The sequence below is a fragment of the Hippoglossus hippoglossus genome, chromosome 1 (genome assembly GCF_009819705.1).
Source record: "Hippoglossus hippoglossus isolate fHipHip1 chromosome 1, fHipHip1.pri, whole genome shotgun sequence".
In the NCBI taxonomy this organism is placed as follows: domain Eukaryota; kingdom Metazoa; phylum Chordata; class Actinopteri; order Pleuronectiformes; family Pleuronectidae; genus Hippoglossus; species Hippoglossus hippoglossus.
Window position 1 is genome coordinate 18,904,142 of NC_047151.1, and position 18,201 is coordinate 18,922,342.

An 18,201-nucleotide genomic window follows, 5' to 3' on the forward strand; every position below is an offset into this window, starting at 1 on the left:
AGGACACCAAACATTGCAATTTTCCAGCAGCATAACACAGCTTCAAACTAAAAACAGTAAATACACTAAATATTGAAAGTAATACACTCTTCAAACTCCAGACATTTTTAATTGGCATTTTTGTCTTTAATATATCAATTGAATCTAATATGTTTATCCAGTGAGAATGAGTATCTATGTGGAAATATGATATTAGAGCATAAAATATCTGTAAAGTATTGTGCATAACAGACAGCCAGGGATATAACACCAACCCATCTGTACTTCCTTCTTCTGTGTACATTACCAGTAGGTCCCAAACAGCCTGTACTATAACAACAATGTTGTAGCACATATGTCATGAGCAATCACTCCTAGAATATAACCATCCAGGTTTTTCTGTGGTGTCCTGTCAGGTGTAGCCTGGATCACCCGGATACGAAATTCAAACCTATGTTCCAATACATACTTTTAACTTCAAAACTGAAATGAGTGAAACTACCCTTCCACACGGTGTGGTCAGAATGGACTGAACTTTACTTTTCACTTGGAACTATTGAATTTGAATACTTGCTTTTTACATCGGCCATTTATGAGGCCTTTTGTATAATCTGTATTAATGTTGCAATGCAATGTATTGTTTATAACGTACCTGTGTCCTTATCCTTGGTGTTCATACGTTGGGCTCCTAAATAAGGTCTGTACATTAAACTTTAAAGCCTTAACTTCTGCAAATCCCAACCATTACATATTTAAATTCTATTGTAGAGGTTCAGCAGAGCACCTACGCAGAGATTGACTGACACACACACACACAACCATCGAGTGTCACACTAATACAACCAATAACCATGCTTCAATTTAGTTTATTTCCAACTTCAAGTAAATTTACATTTACACTTTTCTTTAGTTTATTTATTTATTTTTTAAGTGCAGCACATTATTTACATTTCATTATTTATGTTGGTCACGTTGACTCCTGACAAACAGCTGGTTTAAGTGTTTATTGTGCTTTTCCACAATGTCACTGTGTCAATATCATTCAATTATTCCAGTTATAGAACAACATCACCATTTTTTATTGAATCTCCTTCCTCCTTGTTGATTGTACGCTGCAATACAGGTAGAACAAAAGTTAGTCATTTTATCATGCCTGGGTTACAGAGCTGAAGGAAAGAAACCAGCAAATGATTAAATCACGTAAATTATTCCTGACGATGTTATGTAAATGTAAAACTATGTATGTTAAACTATAGGGTATGGATTTCTACTTTCCTTTTCAGAGTTGAGTTATTCTTTAGCAGTGAAGCGTTTTGATCTGGGTAAATGCTTACTGTAGCTTTAATATTGAAGTATATGTGATCTTCCTTTCAAAATCCTCGTTACCTGGGTTTCTCAATGTCTTCAATGAACTCGGGCAGTCGGGTGTTTAATGTTTCAGGCAGGAGCGAAGCCACTAAACCAGACACGACTGCCACTGCACAGTAAGTAGCCGGGGGGAGGAGATGCCACACGTCCTCCAATAGCATGATGAGCGGGGATATGGACACGCCGAGCCGTGCCAAAAACGAGGTGTATCCTAAACCATTCTGCCTGAAAAATCAAAGTCCCGTGGTTAATTCAAACCTTGTATGTGTGCAGCCTACTGAACAAAACAGAAAATCATTGTCTGTGGTCAACCTTAGTGAAGGAGTCTGTTATTGACTGACCGTACGACCGTAGGATAGAGTTCAGTTGTGAAGAGGAACATGATGGTGAACGCGGCCTCTGACAGGGCTTTTCCAAGGACTGCTATCACAGTTCGAGTGACCCATTTATCTGACAGAAGATGTTTAGAAAAATATCATCATAAATACGGACGAAAAATGAGAATGCACCAAAATTACATGACGGATTAGAAACCAAAAATGACCTTTTGCAACAAACATGTTGATGAAGAGACACAGCCCCGTCAACAGCAAGGCCCACACCTCGCCAGGTCTTCTACCAATTTTCTCCAGGAAGAAATACACACCAATCTTCATTGGCATTTCAATGGTTGCAAATATAAACTGCGTGAGATATGAGTTAAGTCCAAATCCGGTTATGTTCAGAGTTATCCCATAATATGTGAATGCAACTCCAAACCTAAAAAAAAACAAAAAAACATGACTGATTACAGACAGCAGTGAGTTAAGCGTTGCTATGACAATGTAAGTTATTGTTGCAGCATAGAGGAATGATTATTACTATGTAAAGTGCCTTGAGATAATGTATGTTATGATTTGGCGCTATACAAATAGAATTGAATTTGAAGTTGCTGTGAGTACTTTAAGTATCATCCATCATCTTTTCATTTTATATCATATTATGATATATTATTATTATTTTGTATTTTAGAAATATAGTATCAATCAGTGATGTGGACTATAAAATCTTTACGTTGTCATGTCACACATATGTTGAATGAATTAGTTTAGTTATTTCAATATATAAAATATTTAGAGGATTGTGCTTTTTAAATATCACTGAAACAATACATAGAAATAACTAATCTGAAATCCCTGTTAATCATTTTATTTAATTAAGGGAAACAAAGACATTATCCCAGATTACAAGCTAAATACCTGCTGAGGCTACTTTGTACTTACTTCAAGAGAATAGTTTGGTATTTTGTGAAATATGTTTGTTTGTTTTATAAGCTAACCTAAGCCGACTCGGTCCAAAGTTTAAAAACGCACCAATTAGCAAAACTACAAAGCTCACAGATTAACACGGTTTGTGTGGTTATTAACACGAACAGAAAAAAAATGTGTGACTTTAGGGCAAGTGACACAGGCCGTCTTAGCTTTAATATTTGAGCAGATCCAGGGTAACAGGTTGTCCACATTCCCATCTTAATGCAACACCAACATAATCCTCTCCCAGTCACATGAAACTCACACTCACCATACAATCCCAGAGCAAATAGCAAGTGTCCTAATATTTGTAGTCCTGAAAAGATCCACAAACGTGTACTTCCTGTCTGCAGTTTCCGTTTTGGCAGATTCCAGTAATGTCTGTGAGAGAGCACAAACAAACTGGGTCAAACACATCTTTCTTCTTAAATTACTGAAGGTTGGCCGCTGAGCAAAGTAAAAACAATGTTGGACTGTACCAATGGTGTGATGGTGGCCATACATTCGGTCCTGTTGTTCATCTTGGCACATTGCATGATGTAATGATGAGCAGCGTCTGTCCTCCCCTTTGCCAAGAGCCACCTTGCAGACTCTGGAAGCCACCTGACGTGACGAACACGGCAAGATCAGTGTCTGATCAACCGCTCATTGTTTTTTTAATAGTGCAAAGTTAAAAATATGAAGTTTTGATACCTCCAAGTGAAGACAGACAGTATCAGGGGCGAGGTCACAATGAGAAGCAGCATCCTCCACTCATTTATACCATATGCAAGTCCAACCAGAAGCCAGTTCCCAATAGTCCAGTCCAGACTTATGATTATACCAGAGAAGGTCCTGTATTTAATGCTGAACCATTCCACATCTGCAGAGATGGCAGCACAGAAGATGTCAAATCAACAGCTTTCATTCCTTCATACTAAAACAGAGCAGAAACAAACCTAAAACATTTTTCTCTTCTCAGCAAAGATTTGAATTGTTGTAACATCTGCCTACTCACTAAGAACAATGGAGATGATGCTTATTCCTGCGAGCGACATTCCTGTAAAAAATCTCATGATGACAAATATTATATACGACGTGGAGAAAGCACTGAGCAGCGCAAACGTCATGGACGACACGTAAGACGCCAGCAGAAGCGGCCGTCGCCCAAACCTGGTCGTGGAAAGAGGATGTTGAGAGTTATGATCAGAACTTTGGGTTAAATTACCTGCATGTCCATTTAAAATTAACAAAATATAACATATATACAATCAAGTGATTCAATAATTTCACATCTACTTCATTTATCTTGAACTTACTACTACGTACTTTATGTTTATTTTCAATATTTCATTGTGAAATTGTGAAATTGTGCCAGGAAAAAAGCCTTTATACATAAGTAGGGCATGTAAAAGGCATCGTCTTATAAATTCTACTCATGCTTTAGATTTGACCGTTTTCATCATATATTATCATTATGCATTATTGTTTTCTTTACATAGATTTTCAAATATCTATGTAAACCTTGTTGGCACAGAACTGTACATACATGCTATTGCAAGAAATATTTTCCTCGAAAGGTTTTTTCTTACCTCATGAATAGTTTGTCACATATGGGACTTTTTGGACATATAAAGTACAGACTGCAGTTTTCTTTTCATTGACATCTTACCTGTCACTTAGAAATCCAAACAAAGGGGCTCCGCACATAACCCCGATGAAGAAAGCAGTGGCTGTTGCCTTGTTCATCCCTTTTCTGCTGCACACGAGATCCCACTGCAAAGAAAATATTGAAAAGATATTACAATATGTAGCCTACATTTGTTTTTTACAGTGTTCCAAGAAAGAAGGTTAAATGTCATTAATTCTAAACTATGTGTTGTGTATTTTTGCATGCATTATATTTTCACTTTATTTAATTATAATGTCAACCACATAAAAAAAAGAAAAAATATGACTTATTCTTTATTAAAAGTTTATGGTCTTTTAGGAACACATGTTTATTTATTTAATGATGCTTACCTCTGTCGCCAAAGTAGATTTAAAGGTGCTGTTGTCATACACCCATCCATTACGACACTGAACAGTTAAAGCCTCCTCGCTGCCATTCGACCCCGACAGACGTTGATATTGGGCCTGAGAAAACATCTGACAGGAGCTTAGAGTCCCGTCCTGCTCTGCTGGAACACCAACAACCAGCTTCTGCTGCGGAGTTAAATTCCTGAAGAGGTCTCCATCGTCCAGAGCGCTGATGTTGCAGTGGTGAGCGGGAACAGCCGCCATGAAGTTGTTCAGCAGAAAGTGACATGGCAACGTAATGCGAGAGAGGACCTGAATCAAGACTAGCTGGATTTGGAATCTTCCAAATCCATTGATCTCCGAGAGAATGTTGTCAAATTTCATGTTGCTTTGCTGTGAGAGTCGACAAGAAGCAATATGCTGCAACGGTGATGGGAATTAAAATGACAGGAGACTGAACGAGACACATTTACCAGCACCAAGTTAACCATTACAGTTTTGCTACACATTCTCATATACTGTGGGAAGTACAGGACTCAAAGATGCATTAAAGGTTTTCAACAGACAGGGAGACGCATGTCAATTTAAAGCAACACATTGTAACTTTGCAACAATGATTGATCAAATGGTTTTCATGTAGAGAAAAAAAAAAATTTGAATGGTGGATATTACCCATGATCCTCGGCTTCCTGAACGAGTAGAGCTGCTGCTGTAGCAAATACACCAAACTCTGTTTACAATTCTTCATATATCTTAAAAGTTTCCTCGCTGAACATCTGAGATAAACGCTGGTTTTTAATAACTTCTAAGTCTTTTCAACTGATCTACAGTTCAGGATTACTCGTGAACTTGCTGGGCCTGTTTACAGCTATACAGTCGCAGAGGAGAGAGTACCCGCTCACTTAAGTTATATAGCGCAAGAACAGATGTTCAGGGTGAGGACTGGGAATGAAAGAGGTAGTAATACCATCATGATATTACAGTTACCAGAGTGAACCGGTTCATTCATTTTCTCCATTTAGACAAAACTCTGCACTTTATTAAAAAAAGTTAGGGAGTGCATTCAGTTAGGGAGTGCAGTAGCTGAATTGACAACACGCTGATGTCAGACGCCTGTCTACAAACCAATCAATGTTAAGTATAGGTAGACGCAGCCCACATAGGTGATGTCATAAGGAAAGTCTTTAGCATGATCACTACATTGCAACGTGAAACTAAAAGTAACCGGGTCAAATATTTATAGTGTAACAAAAACAACCTTAGTCCAGACTTTCGGGTTGAAAACATTGTTGCAGGTAAAAATGAAAGTTAAACATTATTAACATGAACGCTGAGTTCCATAGGAAGGCTCACCCACATTTTACTGGGTACTTTTAACTGTAGTTTCTGGAGTCCCATATTACTTCCCCAACCAAGCATTTCAAATTCAGATTTAGTTCCATGTACGGGCATCACAGTCCTACAGAACAGCACTCTTACCTCATCCATTTACTGTACAGCCGCTTTATCGTGTCCAACCTTACCCTGTATTTTACTAATCCTATCTCTTGCCTCAATTCGACTGCAATGAACAAATGATTATTAATGCAACTTGCTGAAAAACAACATGTAGTGTATTTGCATTGATATTGCATGAAGTAAAGAATGTCCCTGTTTTCCTCTCAGTGGTCGATCAGTGAATTATTTCAATACTGACACGAAACACCTGCACTGAGCGAACAGCACATTTTATATCCGTCTAAGAATATCTTCACTGTGTTCTACAGGCAGGGTCATGATGCTAACTGAGCTGTGTCTGAGGGGGAGGTCGAGCCAGGATCACCTCTTCTTCTCTCTCTTTAAATACAGCAGCGTACGTGGATGTGCAAGGACACGGTTTGAGCGAGTCGCTAGGTGACCTGAACATCTGCTCAGAATCTCTTATCTACGGTCGTGCACTAAAACTGCCGGGACGTGAACGTGACAATGCTGGATATCTACTGATGGGACCATTTCTGAACATTTTTTGTCTTGATAGCACCTCCGGGATGATTAATGTAAGTTATGAATTCATTGATTCACTTCTTCAAACTCTTTATAACGTCTTACTTTTATTAATTTTTTAATTGAATGATTTAATCACCATACTGTTGTGTATTTCCTGTTATTAATTTACCAAATAACTGTTCAATCTGATGCAAATATCGATCAATTTGCACAAATGGACCAAATTAAGCATCTTAGGGTTCATTGAAACTGTGTTACGTATAGTATCCTACAACTTTTCTATTTGCTGCTGCAAAAGGTTAATTGACCTACTATATATCAGAAAATCTGAATATAAAAATAAAAAATCTGATTTTGTCCACATAATTGCAATACAACATATTTTGAATTTGTATCCTGGAGAAAGTACTAAAAAAGGTAATTGTGGAAGTTGTTACAAACGTGTGTGATTCTCATTAGTGGTTAAGGGAAGATGGTCTAATTATATAATAACATAGAAACACCTAATCCGCCAGCTCAGTCCTCACAGGGGTCACCCCCGAGGCCAAGAGTCTGCTCCTCCGTCAAGGAAGCTGACTCCCTGTTTCCATAGCAATGAGTCAACACACTGGAGTTACTGCCATACTAGGAAACAGAGACTCCGACAGCACTAAAGCAAGGTTTGATGATGGTGAAATGATGAAATGAAGTGGAACCGAGAGGGAAGAGAAGAGTGGGCATGGGACAAAGAGCCAAAGAGCCTGTACCTTTAACAGTGCTGGAAGTGTGTGTTGAATCTTACGGGTCATAGTGGTGTCGTAAAAATGCTACAAAATTCATGAGGTTTAATAAGTTAAAATAAGGTAAGATAAAATAAGTTAAGGTAAAAGCAGATCAGATCTGATAAGATAAGATAAGGTAAGATAAGATAAGATAAGATAAGATAAGATAAGATAAGTTATGGTAAGATCAGATCAGATCAATTCTGATAAGATAAGTTAAAATGAGATTAAATAAATTAGATAAGATAAATAAGATTAGATAAGATTAGTTAAAATAAGATAAGAAAAGATATGATAAGATAAAATAAGATAAGCAAAGGGGTAAACATCAGTAAAAGTAATAAACATGTAATATGTTTATATTATAGTATTTAATAATAATGATACTTAACAAAAATAGAAATAATATAAACAATGTAAATGTTAATATTATGATTATTTGATCCCAAGAAAGACAAAAATACAAATAAATGGACGTACACAAAATACAAAAAAAAAGAGAAAAGTACAGAGCATCAGTGAAAAGGGTCCACACCAAGCCTATGTATGTAAACAGAGTATATACAATGTGAAGAGGATTACACAAATACTATATTGAAATTGCACAGATTTTTTTATTTCTCAGTTTCATTTCTTAATCCTGAGTGAAATAGGTTTGGTGCTTGTGGTCTTTTGGGAGCATGGATCAGGTTGATGAGTCTTGCAGAAAAGAAACAACCTGTGATTCCTCTCCCTCAGACACTTTGGGCGAGTCAGTCTGTTGCTGAGGGAGCTGCTCAGTGTGATGTTGTCCTGCAGGGGGGGGGACTGGTCAACTTTGATCCTCCTCTCTCCAACCAGTATCAAATCCCTGCACAGACACATAATAAGCTCAGATGTTTAAATGCAGCTTGTCATTATTATTTGGACTGGAAGGTTGTTAAAACCTCAGATGATTCTCCCTTGACTCAAGCAGGGGAGCTGGTAAAAAGGACAGAATTCAAGGTCACCTTTCTGGTCTTAGGAGCAGATGGTGTCTGTAAACAGCAGTTAATCAATATCAGGGGCCACAGGCCTTTACACAGCTCTTTGGATTATGCACATATGCAAAACACTGTGCAGACGTTTTAGGCACGAAAAGTAAAGTGAGCTTGGAGGTTAATTTTATTTATCAGTTAGATAGATAGATAGATAGATAGATAGATAGATAGATAGATAGATAGAAGGATCGATCGATCGATCCTCAGTACACTGGACTGTTGTTTCCAGGCGCTGTGAGTCACAGTTCTTCTTTGGATTTAGTCTCAGTGTCCTCTGTCTCTTCGTGAGATCCCAGACTGCAGGATGTTGACACCAGGGCTCTGAGGGGACAGCGTCATAGTTCTGAAGCCTCTGGCTGTGTGTTCTGTGTTGCTGTCATGCCGATTGTAGCTCTGACAGCAAACAACACTTTGTACCGCTATCACTTTAAAGTGGCGATGGCCTCATACAACATTCTATTGGTTTGTAATTTCAATATAAGCATCTGTCATTACCAGCAGTCTCTTTCAAATGTCATTTGACCTTTGCTAAGTAGTTTGGGGTTTTTAAGAATTGATCCATTCATGCAACTGCTTATACTAATTTGTAGGTGTCTGTGTCTCTTGTAAAGTTAAATAAACTGCACAGTGTAAAACTGAAAGATGAAAAGAATCTTATCTTAACCTTTCTAGTCTTGTCTTATCTTATCTTATCTGACTTTGTGCTGCACTGGTGCTGCAGTGTTATGGCCCCACCTTCTGGATGTTGGGAGGTGTTGTATTTAAGAGTTAAAGGATTGTGTTGCAATCTTCATGTTTGAAAGTCCCTGCTATTTCCCCAACTCTAAATGTGTGTTAGACTGTTCTTTCCTCTGCACTCTGGTCTATAGACGTATCTAGGGTATGATATTATGAACAGACAAATATAATCAATTTAAACAGGTGATCAAGCTTCATATGAGGTTATGAGTGGTGAGGTGTGAACCACAAAACTGCAGAGTTTAATGTCTGCTTTACCTTAAATAATTGATTTGATGGAAGAAATTAGTTATTTTGCGCTGTCTTATTTTATTTAATCGATTGAATCTTTTTCCACCTGCTGCGATGCAATTATATGTTTACCAGAATAACTAATAATAATACTCTCTTAATAATAATAATAATAATAACAATAATAAGAAGAAAGTAAATGATTAAATGTTGATTTAACTTCAGTAACAAAACAAACATCTGGCTCTAAGTGAGGGAGAGACGGGGGAGGAGTATGTATAAAATGAATAGTCTCTCATATTTAGTTCTTAAATGGAAATGCTGACCACTTCCATTGCTGCAGTGATAGATGTAGAACAGTGGAGGGAAAGAGACGTCGCTGTATAAACATGAGTTCGGAAAACAGCCACCCAATTGTTTTGTTTATAGTCTTGGATGCGAATGCTACCTCCCCCTGGATGTTGAATTCCATTCCATTTAGAGCGATGGCAGGCCCTGAACTTCCAGAGCAACGCTGCACTTCCTATTGAGGATTGGAATAATCAAGAGAATTAAACAGTAGTTAGAAATGTCACAAAGTGAAATTATACTGAAATGTCTTGATCCAAGCTTGATGAGTTGTTAAAATCTGCAATTTCTGCAAGACGTCCGTTAAATGTTTACTTTGGCCCATTGGCAAATCATTGCTGTTTGACCAGTTGAGGGTTATTTTCAGTGGGTATTTTACATATTTATTGATAACATGTAATATTGAAAGTCCTTTTGAATTTTGCTTTATGAGCCCCCTTTAAGTGCTTGGCTCCCAGGCCTGATGTTGATTATCTGTGTTTTAATGAAGGTATCATCAGTGACACCCAAGACATTGTGAAACAGCATCAGAAAATGGAGCCAGAGGTCGAAGCCCCAGACAACAATCACAACCTGGTCCCTTGGTCGGGTTCAGATGGTTCCCAGGAACTTTGTGCCTCTGAGTCCTTGGCGGAGTCCTTTGATGAGGATGATATTAGTGATGAGGACCCTTTAGACCCGGAGCCTCCTCATACCCCTAAGTCTGACCCTGGGTGCCCAGAACGCCCTCAGCCACAAGAATGGGAATCTGCAGGTGAGCAACAGTCCCTGGCTGAACTTAGTGGAAGTGATGAGGATGTTTCTTACAAAGAAGAGGACAATATCTACCTCAGTGAATCGAGAGAGTCTCCTCACATCCAAACCTCACCAGTATCCCTGTCCCCACACAAAGAGCACCCTGACTCTGAGCCTCAGGCCAGCCAAACATCCCCAGTGCATTCCCCGTCATCTTCCTCCTCCCTTGGCTATGCCGCTGACCTGACCCTGGCCTTGACCCTGACCACAGAGGAGCCGCAGGGAGCCAGTAATAGGCAGGACCCAGCCCCTGGGAACAGGAGGATTGAATCTTCAGAGGAAGGAGGGAGTAGTGAGGCACCTCCTGCTCCTGTCTTCTTTGAAATTTCAGACGAGGGTGCTGAGCAGGCAGAGAAGTGGAACTCAGAGTCTGCCACAGATCTGTGCAGACCAGACAGGCACAGGGGAAGATACACACGTAAGTATTTATCTTTTACCCTCCTTTTATACATTTTATTGCATATATGAAGCTGGTCATGCAAACTGTGTACCCTAAAGTAACTTTTAAATTAATTAATCTGTATATTTTTGTGTGTGACTTAAATGCAACCCAACAAACAAATTATTTTAAGATAATCACCTTAAATAATATTTTCTGCCTGCATTTGTTAGAGGGGGATTCTGAGGCTAAATAATTCAATTTAAATCTGATAAAATCAGTTAATCAATAAATATCATGTGCAAAGCTGGTTATTTTCATGCTGGGTTCTCCTTGAGGTGGACATACAGGGAGAATTCCCATGGCTTTATTAGTCAGAGCAGGACAAGAATAAAATATGACCATATCATGAGACGGACAGGAACAAATTTGACTGACGCGAGCATGTGTCCCCCTGGCCTGTCACCCGATCCCTTTTCCAATCGTAAGTCTTGACTGCAATGGAAAGTGAGCTCCTCACCTCCTGGACCTAAGTTAGCTGTAAGTAAATATGATGCTTTTAATAGTGCGCTTGCATCAGCAGGGGGAACTTTCAAATGTGTCTTACTTGATTTTAGTCTGCTTATTGATAATATAATAATAATAATAATAATAATAATAATAATAATAATAATAACCTATTATTTTATCTATTATTCATAATTATTTGGCCATTTCTGTAATTATCTGCCTCACACTGCTGCCTTATCTCTCTCTCTGTCTCTCTCTCCCTCTGTCACTTTTTTCCATTGTCACAGGGCTCATTCACAGCGAGAGCCAATCAGAAAGGCACGTGAAGGAGACCAAGTCTAAATGTAAACGAATCGCCCGGCTTCTAACTGATGCACCCAATCCTCAAAATAAGGGAGCCTTGCTGTTTAAAAAACGTCGCCAGCGGGTCAAGAAGTACACACTTGTGAGTTACGGGACTGGCAATAGGCTCCACAGCGAAGACCAGATAGAGGAGGAATCCGAAGAAGTCCGATCAGCCGCGTATAACTTTGTGGCGACGAGTGATTCCGAGTTAGAGGAGGAGTATTCTGTTTATCACCAGCAGCGTAATTTGAGTCTGAATTGGGGAGGTGTTCAAGAAATGGAGGCGCTACCAGAGACAAAAGGGAAGGGAGTTATGATGTTTGTCCAACGCCGCAGGAGGATGGACGAGATAATGTCAGAGCATGAAGAAATGAGGAATAAAGGATTACCCGTGGAGGCGCTAACAGAGCCTGAATGTACAGAAGCACAGACTATGTATGACACTAAGGAAATGTACATGCTTAATAACCAGGCCGACTACATGGATGCAAGTCACAAGCAGCATGAATACCAAGAAAATATCCAACAGATGAATCACCTAGCCAATGTGCCAAGACCCCTGGTGCCAAACAGAACTGCAAGGCCCTTCCTAGGATTTCAAGGTGGCACAACTGCTGCTGTCATGCCTGGTGGCGCTGTTCCAGTCACAAGGAAGAACGAACCAAGATTCAAAGTATCTGTGCCTATCAACACTATCCCACATGTTTGGTCCCCGACTGGAGACATCATAGCCTCAAGAGATGAGCGGATATCTGTGCCAGCTATCAAGTCGGGGATGCTGCCAGAGTCAAAAAGGAAAGGCACTAAAAAGCAGTCGTCAGCGCTGGCACAAGAATCAAATCCCCACCTACAACGCAAAGGGGAAAGGAGGTCTTACATTGAGTCAGAGGAAGACTGCTTTAGTCTCGGAGCTGAAGCTTGCAACTTTATGCAACCAAGAACAATAAAACTCAAGAATCCCCCTCCAGTGGCCCCAAAACCCACCATCAACCCATCCTGTCCACCTTGGATGAGCAGGAGTCCCTCTGCTGAACCGTATATTCCACCAAGAAGTCCCGTTTCACAACCTTCTCACAGTCCCGGAGCGCCTCACAGTCAGCATTACTTACAGCAGCAAGATTGGGCTCAGCAGCAACAGATGGTCAACCGTTGGGCACCAGATCAAACTCAGGCAACACTTCAAACACCTGCCAACGCCTGGGCTCCGGTCAACCCTTCTCCTCAGCTTCATCTTCAGCCAACCACAAATAGCTGGAATCAGCAGCCATCACGATCCCCTGTGAGTATCCAGGCCCGCAGTCCTACCTACAGCCCACATCACCCACCTTCACCCTCAAGGAATAAGTCCGACAGTGTTCCAAACTCAGTTGCTTCTTGCCCACCAAAATCAGGGAAGTCATACGTCCATGCACCAAAAGCAGCGCAGCCTTCTCCAAAGGGTCGAGTCTCAGACAGAGGTGTTAATCGACCTGGTGATGGTTCAACTATGGCAGGAAAAGGTGCACAGCTGTTTGCAAGAAGACAGTCCCGCATGGAGAAGTTTGTTGTTGATGCTGAAACTGTGCAAGCGAATAAAAGGAGATCCCCCTCCCCAGCCTCCTCCCTCCCTAACTTCTGGAGGTATTCTTCCAATGTCCGCGCCCCTCCCCCTTTATCGTACAATCCCCTTCTTGCTCCTTTCTATCCTCCATCAGCAGCCAAGCAGCCCCCTCCCACAAGCTCCAAAGTCAAGACCAAAGAAAAACCTAAAGCACCCCAAAAGCACCTAAATGCCTTAGATATCATGAAACATCAACCTTATCAGTTGGACTCATCACTGTTCAAGTATGATGCAGTCCCTGAGGCCAAAAGCCCCAGCCCCAGCCCCAACCCCAAACCTACTCCGGCATCAAAGTTTGAGGCAAAAAAAAGTCTCAAACTTAGATCTGCCTCTTCTCCTTCTACTTATAACACATCTGAGCTCGCTGTTCAGGCCAAGGCAGAAGCCCCCACTAAGTATCCTGGATCGGTAAGTTCCCAAAACTCTTCTGCCTGCCAAAACGCGAGATCAGCTGAGCCTCTCGCGACTGACAAGCGCTTGGATGAAAAGCACACTGTCACACCTGCGGCCCATCACATAAGCAACAAGCAAGCACCAAGCGCCCGGCCCGCAAGCACCTCCTCCACGCTGTCATCTACCGGTGACAGCATAGCTTCAGCTTTTTCTCCTGCATCTCTTATTGCTCGAGGCGCACGTCAAATGGCTCCTCGTCCAAAGTTCTCTGCCAAGAAGCCGGTAGTGGCAGTCAAACAGTGGCGGGCTGTTGCTCTGATTCATTAGTCCTAATACTGTTTATGGTCATTGGTGGAGACGCCACTGAGACGATGGAACACTAGCACCTAATATGTCTTATACTTAACTGGTGGAAACTACTCTGGTCTTAAAAGAGTCCTCGCTTCCTACTGATGTCCACGTTCACATTTATTTGGGCCTGAAGCATCATGGAACATCACAAAAACTAGAAGACATAAAAAGCAAATAGTTTATGCATAAAGCTGAAAACAACAACAGAAGAGATAATATGCCTCTCATATTAGCTTTCAAATTCAATAACCAGTAATAAGGTAACTTAATTACTTATTACCATAAAACCATAAAAGTCTGTTGTTTTCATGCGCTATTTTCCCTTGTAAAATAATTGAACTCATTCATCATCATGAATATAGAAAGAAAACTTAATAAATACCTTAATAAACAGATTACCCAAGACGGCAGTGAACAAGATGGATTATACTTTGTTAGGAAACCTTTTTTTCAATAAACATTTGAAAATCGTGCATATTGACTTTCATGCACATACCTTTCCAGATAACAACTAAAATAAATAACTTGAACATATTATATCATCTTCCTTTAATCTGTGAGGTTCACTAGTGCTTAAAAAAGGAAACATGAGACTAAATAATGTTTAGCGATTCTCAGGAAGTGCTATTACCTGTGCAATAATGTGTGTTAAGAGCCTTGTTCAACTCAGGGCTCCAGTTTGTGTTTGTGTTTTATAAGAAATAGGTTTGCATGAACTTGTATGTAGCAGTAGTCACAACCAACCCCCAAAACTACACACAATAATAACATGAATAAAACAAAAGTTAAGTCCAAAATCTTCAAATTATAATTCTGTCATCTGGGATAAGAGTAACTCATTTGTACAATTATATTTATGGAATATTTTGAATCACTGTGTTTGGGGAGAAACTGTCTATGCACTTCTTTTTTTGGATGCAATTCCTTCAGTCTCATTCCAAACTTTGATGATTTCATGACGACTAAAAGCATAAAGTTGAGTTGTGATCATGAACCCTGATGACTTTAAATGTGTTTTTTTGTGGATCGTCAGTTATGGCCAGTTCTTAAACTGTCTCTAAAGTCATTAGACTTATATTCACATCCTTGATGTAAAACATGAGCAGAACATCCCAGAGGTCTGAGTTTTATGTTTCTGATTCACATCATTTATAGCAACTAAAAAAATGAAAGTGCGAAAAAACAAACATTTTCTTGTGTGTCTTTATGTCTGTGTCTTTCTGACATATCACTGTTTATTGCACTTCTTGTACTCTGCACAATCATCCTATTAAACTTCTCTTTCCTTCTCCCTACTTCCTGTGTCGTGAGCTTCTGTCTTCTTTTCCCCAGCTGCTGTATCACTCCTTTTTTCTGAGCCACACATTTTTCCTCCTCTATCTTCCTCACTACACGTTCACACAGGAGTTATTCATATGTACGGCACCTTACGCGATATCCATTTGATTTCAATAAATTATCGCCCATTTTAAAACTACCACCATCAGTGACCTGCATGATTTATCATTTTATGTCAGCTTCACAAACGTTTGTTTTCACTTCACTTCCATCACCAATAAAACGCTTGGAACTATGATCTTGGCCTTCAGAACACGGTGCTGAGAGAAAAGCAGCTGTGGCTCTGAGTGATGAGTATTTTATTGTGGTAAAATGTTTGTGTTGCAGAACGTTTCTCTGCTTGTCCAAAAAATACAAAACAACACTGAATTTAACTTGAAATTCTACATCACTACATAATAGAGGGGAATCAGTCAGACATATAGGTCTTTTCATCAGCATGGAAATGTTATAGTTATATTTAGTTTAAAATGTACTTTTACTTTTGGAATGGATTTCCCTTTAAGGAGACAAGACAAATACAAGCTGGCCAAGAAATAGTTCCAAGCAAAGTTGCATCGTCTTTTAAATGTCGTTGCTCTCCTACTGTAATTATTTTATGTTGGTTGGACCAATAGCAGGTAAGTTCTGAAATACTTTATAATATTTATTTTGTCAAATGTTTGGACACATGAGACATTTTCCAAACATTGTTTGTTATTTTAGACAAAGAGAAACCAGGCTAATCTTTCGAAAGATAGAGATAGAAAGATAGAAGAACGATGAATTAGTTTGAACTCCTCAATAAATAAAACTTCTTTAACAAAACTGGCGTCAGTGGAGCCAGAGGGTGGCAGCAAAGTCTACAACACTGCTGCCAACACCAGACAACTGATATGTGCTTGTTCTTTCAGGGATTTGGCCGAAGCCGCTCCCTGAGCCTGCCCAGGCGACTGAATTCGATGCCCTCGCCCAGACTTCTGTCGCCAGGAACCCAGGGGTCATTTCTACCTGCACAGAGGCAAATGTCCTTTCAGGAAAGTGCCTATAAGCCACTGTCACCGTGGGAGGCAGCATCCAAGAGCCCCATTGGTGCTGTGGACGAGGCGTTTCTGTTCCAGAGCCTGCCATCATCTGTTGCCTCTAATGTCAAAGCTGCAGGGCAACGCATGTCTCTGCCAGAGCCTCCAGATGAGTGGAAGCGCAGGGTGTCTCTTGATCCTGCAGCTGTCAGTAGGAGTCATTATCATGCGGCCCCTGGTTTCCAGGCCCCATCTCTGAGCAGGACATTTTCACCTGAGAAAGCAGCCTTCTATGGGCCTCCCTTCAGACCTGCCCAGCCTCTCAGGCCTGCCAACATTGGATACATGGGACAAGGCCCCGGTCCAACAAAGTACTCTCCCCTCTATACTGCAGCCCCAAGAAGTTAATTCTAGTGAGAAAAAGTCAGATATATGAGAGAAAAAGAACTTGGAGGTGCATGTAGATTAACATAGAAGGTACAGAGTGGAGAGAAGCATGCAGCATATTGAGCGGAGAAGACAAAAATAGATCTGCCGCAGACAAATGGAATTTAGGCCCTATTTGATCAATGGTTTTCGAAAATAAGGTTGATATTGAAATGTGTTTCTGAAAATGTATTTATGTACATTTTCTATGTTTGTTTTCTGGAGTTGATGTTGAAGGTTGTTACTCTCATGGTACGAGTGATCACTCACTGTAGAGCTTGTGTTGCTGATGAGACATAATCCTGCTGAGCACTGACAACAGACTTGATTTGGGACAGAAATAGACCATTAGAGACAGATTGTCAATAGGATGATATGAAGCATGTGTCATGTGAGGTAAAGTCAATGTGTTGTAGTCGAGAAATGAAGTGTTTGCTCACTGAAGTGGCTGGTAATCGTGACAGTGTTGGTCTTAAATATATAGTGAGAAATGAGGCACTTTAAGAAATGTCATGTGTGAGTTTTTCATTCCTTTACCTTTAGCTTTAAAACTAAATGGGATCACTTTTTCAGGTTGATGTTGCTTGATTGTTTCACATCTGAATATGTCATTTAATGATCGTCATAAACATTGTTGCTCATCTTGTTTTAATCTGTTATAACGACTGTTGCCGTGGCAATAATAACATATTGTAAAGGAGTGAACATTTTATTTAGCAAGGACAAACCTTCTCTATGTTCTACATTGTGAGGAAACAGGAAAGCAGTGAACCTTCTCTGAACCTGAAGTGTTCTCTTCACTCTGGAGAAATACAAATGTGATGGGTAGTTAAAAGTAGAGAGAAGCTTTTGCCATTATTATGTAAGATTTTAAAGTTAAACGTTGCATGCACACATTCATGTAATATGCCACCTTTGATTGTACACAGTGTGTTTTTAAAGTATCTCTGAGTGTCAAGGTTAAAAAAATAGAAATGTCTTTTTTTTATTCAGCAATTATGAATTAGAGTGTTGCGCTGGGTTTTGACAATTTCCTTGAGTAAAATGTTCCTTTTGCACCTTTTAAACACAAAGTCAAAAATTAAAAAACATGAAAATGCTTTACGTCTTTATGTTGTTTTTTAATCCTATGCTATGAGTATATAAGCGTCATTTTTGTGTAGATAGTTTTTGATCCATTCTCTGATCATATATCGTACAGTCCTTCCTTTACAAAAGAGCATTGTATGTTCACTTAATATAAGAACATCTGTAAATAATACTGATTCTAAAAAAGAATAAGACTGCATAAGGACTATATGGACTATTTCAATTTTGGGCCAATTTATTTCCAAGCAGATTCAATG

The 18,201-nt window shown here is 39.7% G+C and overlaps 2 protein-coding genes across 2 annotated transcripts; one reads left to right on the forward strand and one right to left on the reverse strand.

The window, feature by feature from the left end:
- Window positions 1-836: 836 nt before the first annotated feature.
- On the reverse strand, window positions 837-5,076 carry LOC117753611 (solute carrier family 22 member 7-like). Its single transcript, XM_034572206.1, has 10 exons — window positions 4,638-5,076; window positions 4,288-4,391; window positions 3,634-3,788; window positions 3,330-3,498; window positions 3,116-3,239; window positions 2,908-3,017; window positions 1,892-2,106; window positions 1,689-1,797; window positions 1,366-1,572; window positions 837-1,091 (listed from the first exon to the last, which is right to left on the reverse strand). The coding sequence occupies exons 1-10, from the start codon at window positions 5,016-5,018 to the stop codon at window positions 1,058-1,060; spliced, it is 1,608 nt and encodes a 535-aa protein (XP_034428097.1). The 5' UTR covers window positions 5,019-5,076; the 3' UTR covers window positions 837-1,057.
- Window positions 5,077-6,568: 1,492 nt separating this feature from the next.
- On the forward strand, window positions 6,569-16,975 carry synpo2b (synaptopodin 2b). Its single transcript, XM_034576702.1, has 4 exons — window positions 6,569-6,670; window positions 10,208-10,930; window positions 11,689-13,754; window positions 16,322-16,975. Exons 2-4 carry the CDS (start codon window positions 10,252-10,254, stop codon window positions 16,835-16,837), a joined length of 3,261 nt encoding a protein of 1,086 aa, XP_034432593.1. The 5' UTR covers window positions 6,569-6,670; window positions 10,208-10,251; the 3' UTR covers window positions 16,838-16,975.
- The last annotated feature ends 1,226 nt before the right edge of the window (window positions 16,976-18,201 follow it).